The sequence below is a fragment of the Zosterops lateralis genome, assembly GCF_965231275.1.
Source record: "Zosterops lateralis genome assembly, chromosome: 1".
Taxonomy (NCBI): domain Eukaryota; kingdom Metazoa; phylum Chordata; class Aves; order Passeriformes; family Zosteropidae; genus Zosterops; species Zosterops lateralis.
The window spans coordinates 102314730-102329531 of record NC_139762.1 but is presented as its reverse complement, the minus strand read 5'-3'; the positions used below and the strand labels follow the sequence as shown (position 1 = coordinate 102329531).

Genomic DNA, 14802 nt, shown 5'->3' with positions numbered 1-14802 from the left:
GTCTGTGGAAAAGTGATATCTCATGATGGTGTGCCACAAGGAACTAACAGCTGTGCATTTATTGGGATTACAGAGGGAATGAAGAGAAGAGCAATGTGACAGTGAGCCTGCACACTCCCTTCATGTGGGTGGATGCACTGTGCTCATGAGGACCAGCTTCAAGAAGTTTAGCTGTGTTACCAAGCAAATCATTTGATACACTCCAGCATGCTATATGAAAGTGTCACAGAGGGTGTAACTTTCCATATGGTTAATGCACAACCACAGGAAAAGGAAGGTGGAGTTTCATCACAGGGCCAAGAGGCAATGGCTAAGGAATCTGGTGCTTTTATTCTCTACCTTTGAAAATCTCTGGGATCATCTAAGGCACAAAAATATTTCCACCTCTAGTGAACACACCTTTCCACAAGGGGCCCCACTTGATTACTAAATTTGAAATCAAGTAAGAAAAAGAAAACTCAAGTAAGAAAAAAACATATTTAAAACTTAAAATTCTTAAAAAGCATTTAAAACTTTTGACCACCATCACTTTCAGTAAATGTACACCAGAAACTTACCTTTCCATTGCTACCCAAGTAGAAAAGGAGGTTATCTGGTTCAGCAGTTTTCACATTGAGTGTTAAGGTGTTGTAATTTGTAGATGAAATTTGGGGTTGATAGGCACGAATGCAATCTCTGTCTGCTGATACTGCAACTTTAATCTGAGAGGAAAAGAAGAAAACAGAATCTAAACAGGTCTCAGTGTGCACAGCACTCATTTGTGGAGTATGTACTTAGCTTCTGACCAACAAATGCAAACCTTTTGCTGAGATCCTTCCATGCAATCTAAGTATTAGATTTTTGCAATGTTCTAGGTATCACCTGATAAAGAGATTCACAATAGAAAAGAATGAAATCTGTCTTAATACTCTCACTTGATTGGGTGGTTTGAATCAGTAAATAAACTATTCAAATACCTCAGAAAATAACAGTAAGTCTTGGGTCCAAAGATCATATATCAGCAAAAAGCCGTGTCATAATATCAGAAAATAAAGATAGAGGAATTCAAAATATTTTAAAATAAAGGAAAACATTTCTAGTCTATGTGGGGAGATTTTTTTTTAATAAATTAAGAAGGCAGACCATCTGCAATAGTTCTGGTTATTTCAAATTTGTAGCAGTTTACATAATATTAAAAAATACATTTGCAAATATATGGCAAGTTCAATTTTTTAAAGATTAAAAAAATCATATTCCTATTGTCATACCCCTAAGACCACTGTTTAGTAAACTGATAAAACATTGATCCAAGCTAAACGCAGTCAAACTCCCAGCAGCTTGGTAGTATAATGACAGAAAATCCATTTTAGCAAGAGAAAAGCCTTAATTCCATTAACTTCATGGAGTATACCTGTACCTACTATAAGAACATAGCACATGTGTGTATGCATGCATCTGGACACAGATACATAAAGTTTCTCTTGTGTAGCAAAAAATTACAAACAAACAAAAAACCCCAAACAAGCAAAAAACCAACCAAACAAAACAAACAAAAAGAAGCCTAACCCCCACCCCACCCCCCTGAACATAACAAACTCCCCCGAACTGGAAAAAGGGATTTTGCCAACATTTCCATTAACCTCGCCAAGAACCTCCGTGGCTTATGACACCTTAGAAAATACCATTCCCTTTTTTTCCTGCAGTGGATTCATTAAGCTTCAGTAGACTGTGACAGAGAAGAAATAACCATATAATTAAGAAGATTCGCAGAAAGAACTGAGTGTCTTCTGTTCTTTTTTTTTTAAAATCTCCCTAAACCTTACAATAACATATCCACAATTATGTCAAAGGCATACCAAATATTACTCATTACAAAGTCATTTTCATATTTCTCTCACAGTCTAATGAGATCCATAGTATAGTTGATTCCCTTGTGCTGTCTTTAAGGGAGAAGCAGAGATTTAAAAACATGTACACTGCCTTAAAGTATTCTGGATGCTCAGCTGCTTCCTGCAAAGAACACATGGACGTGACAGGCCATAGATGGCAAATTTATTGATAGAATCAGCACTCTTGACAAAAAGTTTGTAATGGTACTTGATGTTATATGAAAGCACCCCACATCAATCTAAATAATCTCAAAAATTAACATCTTGTACTAAAGAGAATGGCAGTACCATCTCCCAACATGTCTCTTTCTCATCAAAATCACACATGACTACTTTCTGACATGCTGTGTTTCTTATTTTTATAGGAAAAAGGAGGAAATAGCAGATAAATTGCTAGCTAGCTGTTCTGACAAACTCCTGAATGCAAAGAAACTTGATGCTTAAACCTTAAAATGTACCAACAGCCCTGCCAGTATGATTTTAACATCAGTCAGTGCTCTTTAGACTTCACTGAGACTCCACAACAACAAACCAGGTACCTTGAAAGTAAATTTTAGGCTTCTTATCTTCCTGCTAAAAGTGAAAAGTCATTTAAGTCTGGGATTATGGAACTTACAGATGCTGCCTGCTTGCGGGCCTGGCTGATAAGTTCTTTAATTTCGGACAGGTTTCTGTTCAGGTTCTCCTCTAGCATTTTCAAAGGTTTGAGTCTATCCAATAAAAGACTTGCTTGTGCTTCAACTTCCTTAATTTGTTTTTCAGCTGTGAATGCTGTGAAAACATAAAAGAAATGCTGAGGTAGGGTAAAAGCAAAATGTACTGTTCATTGCTAAAATACTTAGCCAAGGTAGCCAGTTTGTGATCATTTTGGTTTCAGCAACTTTAAACATCAGTAAGGGATAAACATCCCATGTGAATCCTCTAGAGGATTTTTTTTCAGAAGTTGGTATATTTTTACTGAATTAGGAATAAACTCTCAGTCCATCAGACTCATATTTCATGCCTGTTAAAACTGCATATTTTGCAGCAATTCTGCAAGCAGTGACATTTCTACAGAGCAAACTTACCAGCTTTTGATGAATCAGTTATGAGTTCACTTGTTTTCCTCAAAGTGTCATTAACTTGGGACAAAGTAGAAGATGTATTCATTAGCTTTTGACTGAACTTCCCAAAATTACTTAAATCCATCACAGCACTAGTGTTTGCAGACAGAGCCAGCTCTTTCACTTCAAGCATGGATTTCCTGGTACCTGAAACACAGTTCCAAGGTTAAAAAATATTCAAAACATTCATGCATACTTGTGACTAACGTCTGGCTTTCTAACAGCAGCTACAAACACAGTCAAGATACTAGGAATGCTGTCAGTTAAATTCCTGCCATAGTAAGAATTGTATTTTTGTTTCTTTAGGGAACTTAATTCTGCCTGTCTCATCAGGAAGTTTGTATGAATGCATCAGGCTTGTAGTGTTTATGTTCCCTAAATGAGTGTTGACACCCAGAGACACTCCTCTGAGCCTGAAGTTTGGAATCCTATGCAAAGCTCGTCAGGCAGAAGGTCAGGTTCCCCCTCTGGTTTTGGCTACAATTACCTATATACTGCATGCACCACTCCCAATCTCAGCCTGCCCCTTACACCCTCTGCCCACAACAGTGAGAAGATGCTGCAGCTGGAAAAAAGGCCTGAGTTAGACCTCCAAGGGTCCTTCTTCACCACTCTCTACACAGAGAGCAATGCCACCATGAATCTCTGACCAGAGGAAAAAAGGAGACAACTTCAAGAAATGTAACAACAAAGCTGAAATCAAACAATGTTAAGCTGCAAGTTAAGGAAAACACACATGTGATTTTAATGACTTAATTTTCAATAGCTTTATGTTAGATAGCATCCTGCGGTTCAAATCCAGTGCAATAACATCATCACTACTATTACTCTTCAGCATGAATTAGGTCTCTGAAATGCAAAATGGATATTTTAAAGCTTTGAACTTAGCATTCTAATCCAGATTCACAGCAGAATCAAATAACCCTAGTTCGTCTAAGGTTAAACTTTAAACACATTATTAAGATTGGCAAAGTATTTTGGACCCTCTTATTCACAACTTCAAAGTAATTTTCTCTATTAGTTTCCATAAACTCTAGGTCTTGCCTTTATTCAAAATAATGACTGAAAAGAGGAATTCCTTCATTTTAGAAAAGCACAGAAAATAGATTTTAATCAATTAAACAAAATCAGCATTTACAAGAAGAAAATATTTATATGCAGACTGTAAAATTCACAGATTAGTAGAAACAATTTAAATATAAACAAGCCAGAAAAGAAAGTGAAATCTTGGAGTTCTATATGCAAATTTCTCTTCATGTGGGATTAAATATTCTATAACTTGACTCGCCTTTCATATCAGTGCAATTATATTTCTGTCATAGCCCCTCCTGATTTACAGTAATGTGAAATGTGAATCAGACTACAGACCTTATATTATGACCCAATTACGTTTAATGGGTTTACTGAAAAGAATGTAAAATATTTAGAAGGTTAAATGAAGTCTCCACTGTAGTTTATTGTTAGGTCTCTGCAATCAGATAATGAACAAGGGTTTATTACAATTGTACTAGAGAGTTCTGTAATAAGGAGAATGTCAATATAAATTTCACTTACTGTTAGGCAATGCTCTGAGTGTCAACAGAGAATCATTAAGTTGGTTGCCAATTTTATTAGTACTTTCCTGAATCTTTTCTACCTTTTTGTTCAACCCATTCAATCCAAATAGAAGTCCTGTTGAAAGAAATAATATATGCATAAACAAATACCATACAACCCACACAAAACCAAATTATTCATTTATCTCTTCAATGGGGATTTTTTCCCAATAGAAAGAACGTTTTATAAACAGTAATGCAAAAAGAATGCAGTATAAACAGATAGGCTCCTGTGGGCACTGTTTTGTTCAAAGCTACCCTTTTTGGCCAATTCCATGAGACTGAATGGCTATAAACAGTGAGGAAATGGCTATAAATTAAAATTATTCCATGATTTTTTCCAAACTAATCATTTTACAGTCTTCTTCATATTTTATGTTATCTAACAGGAGCCAAAGAAGTGGCTTTTTTCTATATATTTGTGATCTGTTTGCAGAATCCTCTCATTAGAAATTAAAATACGTAGAATAGAAGCAACAAAAAACCATAATTCTGTCCATCTGAATTACATAAAATTCATACATCTCTGTAAACCACTGGTATTGCAAGACAATACCATTTAACAGTTACAGTTTATCTCTGTGAAACATTCCCTTTCTGTTCAATTTTGTCAAAAATTTAACTTAGGGTTTGCTTCTGCTTCTACACAAAGCCTTTGTTCAAAATGCTTTTTAATTTTCATGCTGTAGACTTCAATGCCATGCTGGTATCTTTCGAGTAATAAAAAATCCAAAATATTTGAATATATGCAGACAAAGAACTTCAGCTTCTTTTTTCATTTGAGCTGTCCAGCAGGAACAAGTAAAAAGGATTTAAACATGTCATCTTACATACTTGTGTCATACATGATTTATTAAGTAAAAACAAATGAATGGAATTTTCAAGAATTATGCTTTTTCTTTGTCTAGTACACAATCTCTAACGATTTAATTCATAAAGTTTGTTAAAACAGCCATTGCAAGCACTGCTTATAGGTAAGTAGGGTAGAGTGAAGGCCAAATTTTTAAGCTTTTACGGAGAAAAATTTTATTCTTACCCAAAAAAGAAAATACTATGAGAATCCCTAAACATTAGTATTAATTGCATGAAAAAATGTATATAGTCATAGATATATATTTACCTTAGCTTATGCTCATTAAAAAAAAAACCAAAAAACAGCTACACAAAGAAGCAGCACAAAACAGAAAAAAAGAGAAAAGAAATAAAAGGCAGAAATGTGAATTCTATAGAACTGACCATCACTTTTTTTCTTCAGATTTTTAGCTTCATTCTGAAATTTGGAGCTAAGCAGTAGAGTTTCTTTTCCCATAACACTGAAGGACTCCTCTGGCTAAAAAACACAAGCATCAAGTTGCTACATATGAAAAACAGAAATTCAACTGGAAACATTTGAGTATCTGCAGATGCATACATAAAGCTATTAAACATTCTTGTTATTTATGAGATATTCTATTTGTTACCTTATTAAGCATCCATTAAAAATAATTAAGAACGTGACATTGAATGTCTTTGTGATTTAATAATAAAAAAAGATGACTGAAACAAAACCTACAAAATTTTAGTTTTAATATTGTTAGTGATTCAGTGTTGTCTTTTGGAAATTCTAACTCCAGGCCTAATTCAAAATTTCCAGCACTGAGCAATTTAAAGTGAGATATTTTAAAATCACAGTCTTGTAAGCATATTTTTTCCTTTCTCCAATTGAAAAAAACTGGGAAAACACCTTGAAGAACTCATGCTGTAGAAAGCTTTAATAAGACAGAGTGCTATATAGTAACATACAAGCTCACAAAACAATGTCAACTATTTTTGATCACTGTAAATGCATTATCACACATCTGCTTCTGCAGGTATAATTGTTTCTTTGCATGACAAAGAGATGTGAGGGGGAAAATAAAATTATAGGAAATTGCTAAGATCAGATTGGGAGCTGGGCTGGTCTTTCTAATCTACTGTTTCAGTAACAATCTGACAATCATTGAAGGCAGAGGAAGGGTAGATGAGACACAAACATATGTTTGTTATGAAATATCCTCTACTAAACAAAGTAGTTGCTGTTGGGAATACCCAGATAGAAATACAAGGGGGATTGGTCATATAAGGAGATCATTGAATAATTCCAATGGTGGATGGGAGCACTAGAGGTTTGGGAATTTAAGTTCTACAGGAATACATGTCAGATGCCTGATAAAAACCCTCATAGAATCAAGTCCAGTTTAGCTAATCGGCCTTAGACATTAAAAAACAAACAAAACAATGGGGAAATGGTACTGTGGCAGACAGAAAAGCAAGGTAAACAGAACTGGAAATGGGATGTCATTACTGCCTTGGAGTAGGGATACAGTACATACTAGCTGGCAGGACTGGCTGCCATCAAGGACATGCCTCCATCAAGAAGACTCAAGTTTTCAGCAAGTGGAGAAACAATTAGAACAAATAATGCTAAATGAGAAAGGGAAAGATATTAATTAAAATACTGATTTTGATACTTACTAAATCCAAAGGGCCATTCACAACTCTAGATGCATCATCTGCCAAACTCTCTGTTCTTTCAATCACACTTTTAACACTGGAGTGAGTGTTGATAGCAGCAGTTGCATTCAGAGTCACATTTCTTACTCTAGAAAGGTCACTAAATAGACAATTAACAAATAATTCTGTTTTCAGTCAAGCACTGTGTTCCATGTCTTCAATTACAACATGCTCATCTTTCCAGAATACATGATGCATTCTGAAAAAAATGAGCACACCTTGCCCAATGTTGCATAAGGGGCTTTTAATTCATTATTTTGAACTGAAAGAACCAGTTAAAAGGTTTTCAATTATGGGGCTTTTTTTTCTATTTTATTAGTTGCTGTTCTGCTTTGTTCCATTCCATCTCTCTTTTTTTTCCCCTCCTATTTTGTTCCCTTTTATGTCATTTTTTTCAATTTATAAAGACCCTTAGAACAAAAAAATTGTATTGCTTAAACAGAACAGAAACAAGCCCCTATCTGAAACTCAAAAACTAAGTACAGATATAGGGTCTAGGAGGAAATTACAAGCATCTGAAATCTGATCTATATTAAATTTTGCTTTATTGAATTTATCTGGCTGTGGCGAAGTCAAGAATTGCTTAATGTTACTCCAAGCAAAATTTTCTGTTTTCAAAACATGGCAGGGAATTTGTTTAGTGAGTTAGGCCTCTACCTATTTATATTAAATCTGGCACTAATATAAATTTCATAATTTCATAATTCTTGAGTTTATCACCTCTCTAGTGCATCTGCAAGTCTTTGGAACTGGATGGCACGTTCTTCAGCTCTGTATACCAAGTCAAGCACTCCTCTCACAGACATCTGCATCACCAGCTCATCCACGTGCTGTCGCAGTTTGGTGCTCCACAGGACCAACCCATCCTGGTGGACTTCTACATTCTGCAAAAATAAAGTTACCCTTTTTTTTTGTTTGCTTTACTAGCAATATAAACTTGACAGTCTCTAAGATGTTAAAACTTGAGGACTTACAAATGTAGAGTTGTTTACATCTCGGGCAAGAGTAGCAGCAGCATTCAGTAGGACCTTCCCTTCTTTAAGGAGCACGGTTGAGACTTCTTCACCTTCCTTTATTTTCAGCTTTTTCTCCTATAGTATAAATCAAGTGGTTTATAGTAGGATGATAAGCCAGCTATACAGATGAGTTCACATAACACATAATATTGTGGTTTTCAAAGAGGAATCCGCTTTCTTTTAAATTTTTAAGGTATCGTATATATTAAAGCATTTAAAAAATTTTAAAATGTCAAATATCAGCTTTAAAACACAATCACATATTTGATGTTTCTTATGCAGCAACTCTGACTGTCCAGTCTTACATTTAACTGTGCCAGGTTTCTGGAGATGAGAGGAAGCAAGCGATGGGTCTCATTGATGTTAGTAAGCGCCTCATTCACCAGGTCCTGGGCGTCCTGCAGGCTGCTGCTCTGCTTTGATAAGAATTGGCTTGCATGTGTTTTCAGTTCAGCAAGTTCCTGCTGGGGTTTGAGATACTCTTTCTGAACCTGGGTCAACAACTTTTCGGCAGCTCTGAAAAAGGAGAGGAATCAGAAATTAAAGAAACAGCAAAACAGAAACTGAAGCATAGATTTCTTAAGGAGAAAATGGTGTTGTGAAATTAACTCATATCTATCTTCCTACTAAAGTCTGCCATTTTTTTCTAGAATAGCATACATACACATGGGAGTCTTGTTATTCATCTTGCCACACAAAATGACTGTCTGGGGAGAGGACAGTAATACAGTTCATAAACTTTGCATGTAATGACTAGAGGGGAAAGGGGTGAGTATGAATCACATTTGTTTGGACTTAATTTGGAACATATCCCCCCACATCAAAATCTCTGTGAAACTTTCCTCTGGGAGTACTCTACATCCTAATTGTAGTTATTCATATTTTTAATGTAGGATCAAACCTAATTTATGAGGACTGGCACTGGAAACAAACAACCAGAACTGAAAGACATATACCCAAGAGTCCAGAAAAGTCTAAATGCCAAATAAAAATAAATAGTCTCATTAAAATGAACATTGAAATGAACAATCTCTGCACTTATATTTTTAATCAGGAACAGAGATCATGTGGCAAATATTAAATTCTCCAAAATCTGTGAATTGTTAACTGCTTCAGCTGTTCTATTTGGAAATATTTACATCTCCATTTGAACACTTTCCAGAACTGAAGGAACAGAAATTAAAATTATCCTCAAAGTCTATTCCTTTGTTTCTCTTCATTTCAGCACATATGCTGAACATTGCAACTCCTGAAATGGTATTTTTACATAAATGTTTGTCCTTGTTAATCTGAGTGCATATCACAGAGATCTTTAGCCAAAGAGAAAGAAACAGTTTATTTCACAGTTACATACAGCAAAATGCATTCCAGCTTTCTTACTGAACAGCAGATGTGCATTTGCATGTATTTCCTAAAACTAAAAATTCAGAGTCCTTTCAATCAGAAGTCACAGCCTTAAAAATGTTACAAGAGCTAAAGTATTTTACAAGTCAAAAATGGCTTCTGTTTCAGCACAGAGTAAAAAGGTTATATTCCAAATTGTCTGGACACTTTGCCTTTCATGGCAAATGTGTGGAGACCTCAGTTACAAACGTTGCCTAAAGTACATTATCACAAACTCAGTCCACTGTGAGTCATGTGGCAATATCTACTCCCTAAAATACAGACTAGCAAGCTGCTTATTTAAATAATTTTTGAATTTACAGCTGCATTGCTTAAGAAATTCTGCAGAGCAAACAACCTTACAGAACTTATTAATTCTCTTCTTCAATCTGTCAAAGGACCCTTATCAGAGAGCTTTCAGAAATTTCAACAGACTATAATTGAAAAAGTTAATTTGCAAACACCTTCTATAACAGCTCAAAAGCTGTTGATGTTGAAAGTCAGAATATTCTTTTACTACGGAACAACACATTTGGAGACATATTTGAAGTTCCTAATAAGAATAAATGGTACCTTTCTGGTCCATTTGCATGTCTATATAGTTTCCATACAGTTCTATATTAAGCAGAATAGTCTGCTGAACAAAATGAGACATGCCACCAACACAAGCACTCTATCCTGCTTATCCAAAGCACTTAATAAAAAGAGTCAAATTTTCAGAAATATTCTATTCTGGTCTAAATCCTTGTCCCAGGAAGCCAATGTCAACATTCCTACAGGTTTTGGTGTGGTATGGCATTGGTTAGTATTGCTGGAAGTGGAAGAAAAAATTTGCTGACTTTCGGAACAGTAATTTTTTTAATCTTGCCAAGTCTGGCAATAAGCACTAATAATGACTATAAAAGCAATTTCAAAATAGTCTTCAACTGGGGACAAATCAAGACAACAGCATACAATCCTATGCAATGGCTCAGAATGCTTTAAAAAATGCCTTTGTTTTATTTGCAGATCTTTGTGCTACATATTCCAGTGACAATCAATTGTCATGTCCTTCAGCAGGCCTGACACATCCTGGGCTTGCAATTGACTGAGAGAGCTTTCAGTCAAAATCAACACAGGGATGTGTGTCAGGGTCAGATCTGAAAGAATTGGAAATCAGTGAGTCTTTTGACTTATTGCAAGGGAATTTTGTATCACATCCAAGTTAACAGGCTTTACTATTGATTTTACAGACTTCTAAAAGACTTTATTATTGATTTGTATTACGTGGGATGACCAAGTATTACCAAGTCATGTAACTCCAAAACAAAGTTCACATAGCTCCACCTGGGCTAACTATCACACTGCCTCTTATTATGGCAAAATGTTTCTCCAGGTATGTCTTCAAAAAAGCAGTGTTGCATGGCAGAGATATATGTGAAATAAAGCTTTTGGTAGAACAAGCTTACTTTAGGACTGTGGTAGCATTATGGTGCTGTTGAACAAAATCCTTCTTGCGCAACGCATCTAAAAGGGCAGAAATATCATCCTGCAGGCTCTGAGATGTAGCATTTGACAGTGGTAGATCCAGGCCCAGTGTTTCATTTAGTGACAAAGCAACTTCAGCAAGTACTGAGTAGGAGAGTAAACAATTTTGTCATTAAAATATATATATATATATATATTTGAATCCCCTTGCAAACTGTAGCATTTTCCATGTAAATAGGACTTTAACAGTTGCAAAGGACATACCATTACTAAATTTTGTAATGAAATGGAAATATCTTAAAAAAAGGATACCTTTGATGGTTGTGTGTACTGTGTCAATAAAGCCAGTCAGTTCTTGACTTTTATTCCTGGTTTTTTGAGTCATTGTGTCAAGTTGCTGAGCTTTTCTCAAAAATCCAGTTGTCTAGAATAAAATCAGAGATGATATTTGACAGTTCTCCTAAAACACTGATTAATTCCTGACACTTGTCTATGGTTTTTATGTTTGCTTTCTTAATAATGAGAATATTTTAGTTTAAGGGAACAATGCTTTTTGATAAAGTAGATCTAACTCCATGCTTGCAGATGCCCTAATTTTGTTTAAAGTTCCAGACTCTCAGATCAGAGCTATGAATTATTTCCATAATCTGTAAGCTCATAATTAGAAAGCTATTTCTTTAACTAAGTAAATACTATATAATTTTTTTAGGTACAACTAATGTTTTTTAAGAAAATCACTGTTCTGGATATATCAATTTTAATGCAATACAATAACAACACTCAGTGGAAGCACCTGGTCAGATTCTCTATACATGGTCAGAAAATTAGAAGAACATATGGTCAGCAAATGAGATCCAATGGCTGAAGTACTATGGTGTATTTCCTACTAGCAACTATTCTTCTGTTAAGACTGGATAAAGAATGCAAATGTTGTCTACTTTTCCTGTGAGACTTTAACAGATTTATTTCTCCTGAGATCATTTTAAACACAATACTACAGGTACCAAGGACTTTTCGGTGAATACTCAGCTATGACATAACTTTTAATAAGCTCCACATATTAAAAGTGACAAGAAAGTAACACTCTCTCTCCAGTTTCAGGACATTAAATGACCACAGTACAAAAAAACTTTAACAGAAACCATGTAAATCTCCTGTACAATATCACAAACCACTGTAGTTTGCAGAATATTTCCACAAAGCAATTAACTCCCCTTTTCAGGAAGACAGCATGGACTGAATTCTTTCACTGAACTCTACAGATTTTAAATAATTTCTCAACAAGTCTCTGACATTATGCTATTGTGCTACGAAATCTCAAATAATTTCTCCAGATAGGCTAAGAATAAAGAAGCCAGCACCTACCTCTTCATGCAAGTGATCAATTTCTCCTGATAAATTCAGAAGATTTTCTTTTGCTGCATCTAACAAATAAGCTGGATCTTCTCTAGGAACTATAGACCTCTGTAAGAAATGAGAAGCAACAGCTCACTGTAATTTGAAGACTTTGTTATGGGTGCAGAAAAGTTGGGAAGAAAATAACTATGCACATTATTTAGATTATTTATATGTTTGAAAGGACTGATTTTCAAAGCACACAAGATGACAAAGTAATTACATACATACACAGTTTATGCAACACAGTGTACCGTTTCTTTAAATGAGCAAAAATCCAGTCAAGTTGTATTTTCAATTGAGTAAAAAAGGAAGGAAGCAGCAGTTCTGCATTCCTGATGCTCCATTTCACCACAGTCTGAGCTCCCCAAATTAATACTTTGAGGAGTTCCAAGGTCCTTTGAATTGAATATTTCATCCAGCCCCATAGCTGCCACCATTTCAGCAGCTCATCCTGTCAGAACAGTTGCATTAGGGTGTATCTGTGATGATGACCCTGGAGACCAGCAGTCCTGAGGGTCCCTTTGTCAATGAGAAAGAATAGGCTGCATTGGCCTTCAAGGTCACCTCAAACCTGCTCCATATGGCAATAAATAAGTCATTGTACCCAAGTCTATAATATTTGATACAGTCAAGGCCTGCAACAGAATACCTCTCCTCTAAAGCTGAAAAGAAACTTAGGGCATCTCTTACAGAGAGAGCAAGACTAGGAAAGGTTATTTTTAGATTTCAGATGTTTCACAGCCAGTCATCATAAATACTATAGTAAATATTTTTTATATATATTACACATGGATGTAAGTAAAATCCAAATTTTTACAACAGTAATACACAAGAGTATCCAACAGCCCTGTGTCAAGTGGAGATTTCAGTGTCTTTTCCTCAGCATTAAAAACAAGTGAAAGAGAAAGCTAAAGCTCTTGAGCCTTAAAGTCCAAAAGCCTAGTTCAAAAAAGCAGGATGGGTCAGCAACCAAGTTAGGTATATCAGGAGGAGTAAAGCAGGAGGGTTTAACTAGAAAAACAGAACTACTGAAATCTTCCAGTGGACTGGAGGTGCAGAAGCAATGAGGAGTGGACAATCTGATTTGATAATGTCATCATTACCAAAGGACCCACAGAAAGGTGCAGAAAAGAGGAAGTACTCGAGCTCCTGAGCTACCAGCATGAGGCAGACACAACACAGTGCAGGGGACTGCCCTTCAGGGAAGAGCTGTAATTCACAGAAATAACCTTGGGGATTTTCTGGCTTCCAGCCACAGTTGCTTTGGTACAAGGCAAAAGGAAAGGTAATCTTTAAATACCCAGGACAAGGGGAATACCTGCTTTCCAAACAGACAAAAATTATAAGACTATTAACTTACCCTAACGATTAAGTGGTTTAAAAAACACTGTGGCCTGACATAAATGAAATTACATGTGTCAGAAGAAGTTTTATATCACTTTAAGAACCCCACTTCCAAGAAAGTGGCATCTGGCTTTGATTTAATTTTAATATTGAAAAAATGTATATACTAAAACTTAAAAAGTAAGAAGGAAGTAGGAGCTTACTTAAGTAGTTAAAGTGAACTTGCTACAAACTTATTATAGTTGAGAAAGTTAAACTTACTAAAGAAGTAAGTAGAAACTTTAACTTCCCTTATTTTTACATAAGATTTAACTTTTCTTTGCAATAAAGTGATCAATAAAAACTACATATGAATAATGTTTCCAAGTAAAAGATGATGGTGCTATACAAACACAAATTAATTACAGAAAGCAAGTGAATTGTATCCTTGAAGTATTACCATAGTTCAGTACACTCATGCCTTAGGACATAAAGGAAAGGAAGCGTAACTGAAGCTTTCAAACTAAAAGGTTAGCAACTAAAATTAAAGGGTAAGAGTACCTCTGCTGAAGCATAAACATGTAATTTAATTAAGTTTGCCATCGATTTGTGTAATTATTAACATTTTGAAGTACACTGATTGGAATTTTTTTCTGCCTTATAACTTAAATAGAATAAATTATAATTCCAAATTTTAATTTGCTGAATTTGGAAGCACAAATAAATATTTTGATTTTCTTGTATTATGGTGAAATACAAAGAAGGTAGCTTTGTTTCTGACTCAGAGTTTGTCTGCTTGACTATTGCTGAGAAGACTCTTGCCAATAAATATGCCTAATTTTAGTAGTCATGAAGCAGGGAGGATCCTTTTTATCTCTGTTTTTGTGCAGAGGCTACATGAACCTCAGCAACAAGAAATGACCTTCTAGAATCACAAAAAGTGGTATTTCATGCTTTGTTTAAGGGGGGGAGGAGCTGAAGCTAAGCTTGCCCCAGGCAGTCTGAAAGTGTCCAGCACTGAAACATTCCACCTGACTTTAGTGTCCTGAGATGAAGGATAAAGCACTTGGACTGCCACACAGCCAAAAAGAAAGCAAACTGCTGCACCCCAAGAATC

General features: G+C 35.4%; 1 protein-coding gene across 1 annotated transcript in view; it reads right to left on the bottom strand.

The window, feature by feature from the left end:
- LAMA1 (laminin subunit alpha 1) overlaps nt 1–14802 on the bottom strand; it is a 62242-nt gene that overhangs the window by 17193 nt on the left and 30247 nt on the right. The window contains exons 29-40 of the mRNA XM_083869569.1: nt 12330–12428; nt 11277–11388; nt 10946–11108; nt 8420–8630; nt 8073–8189; nt 7819–7982; nt 7060–7198; nt 5803–5896; nt 4526–4642; nt 2936–3118; nt 2485–2639; nt 558–701 (exon numbers count right to left, since the gene is read on the bottom strand). Of these exons, the coding sequence (XP_083725695.1) occupies nt 558–701; nt 2485–2639; nt 2936–3118; nt 4526–4642; nt 5803–5896; nt 7060–7198; nt 7819–7982; nt 8073–8189; nt 8420–8630; nt 10946–11108; nt 11277–11388; nt 12330–12428 (1698 nt within the window). The remainder of the gene's footprint in view (nt 1–557; nt 702–2484; nt 2640–2935; nt 3119–4525; nt 4643–5802; nt 5897–7059; nt 7199–7818; nt 7983–8072; nt 8190–8419; nt 8631–10945; nt 11109–11276; nt 11389–12329; nt 12429–14802) is intronic.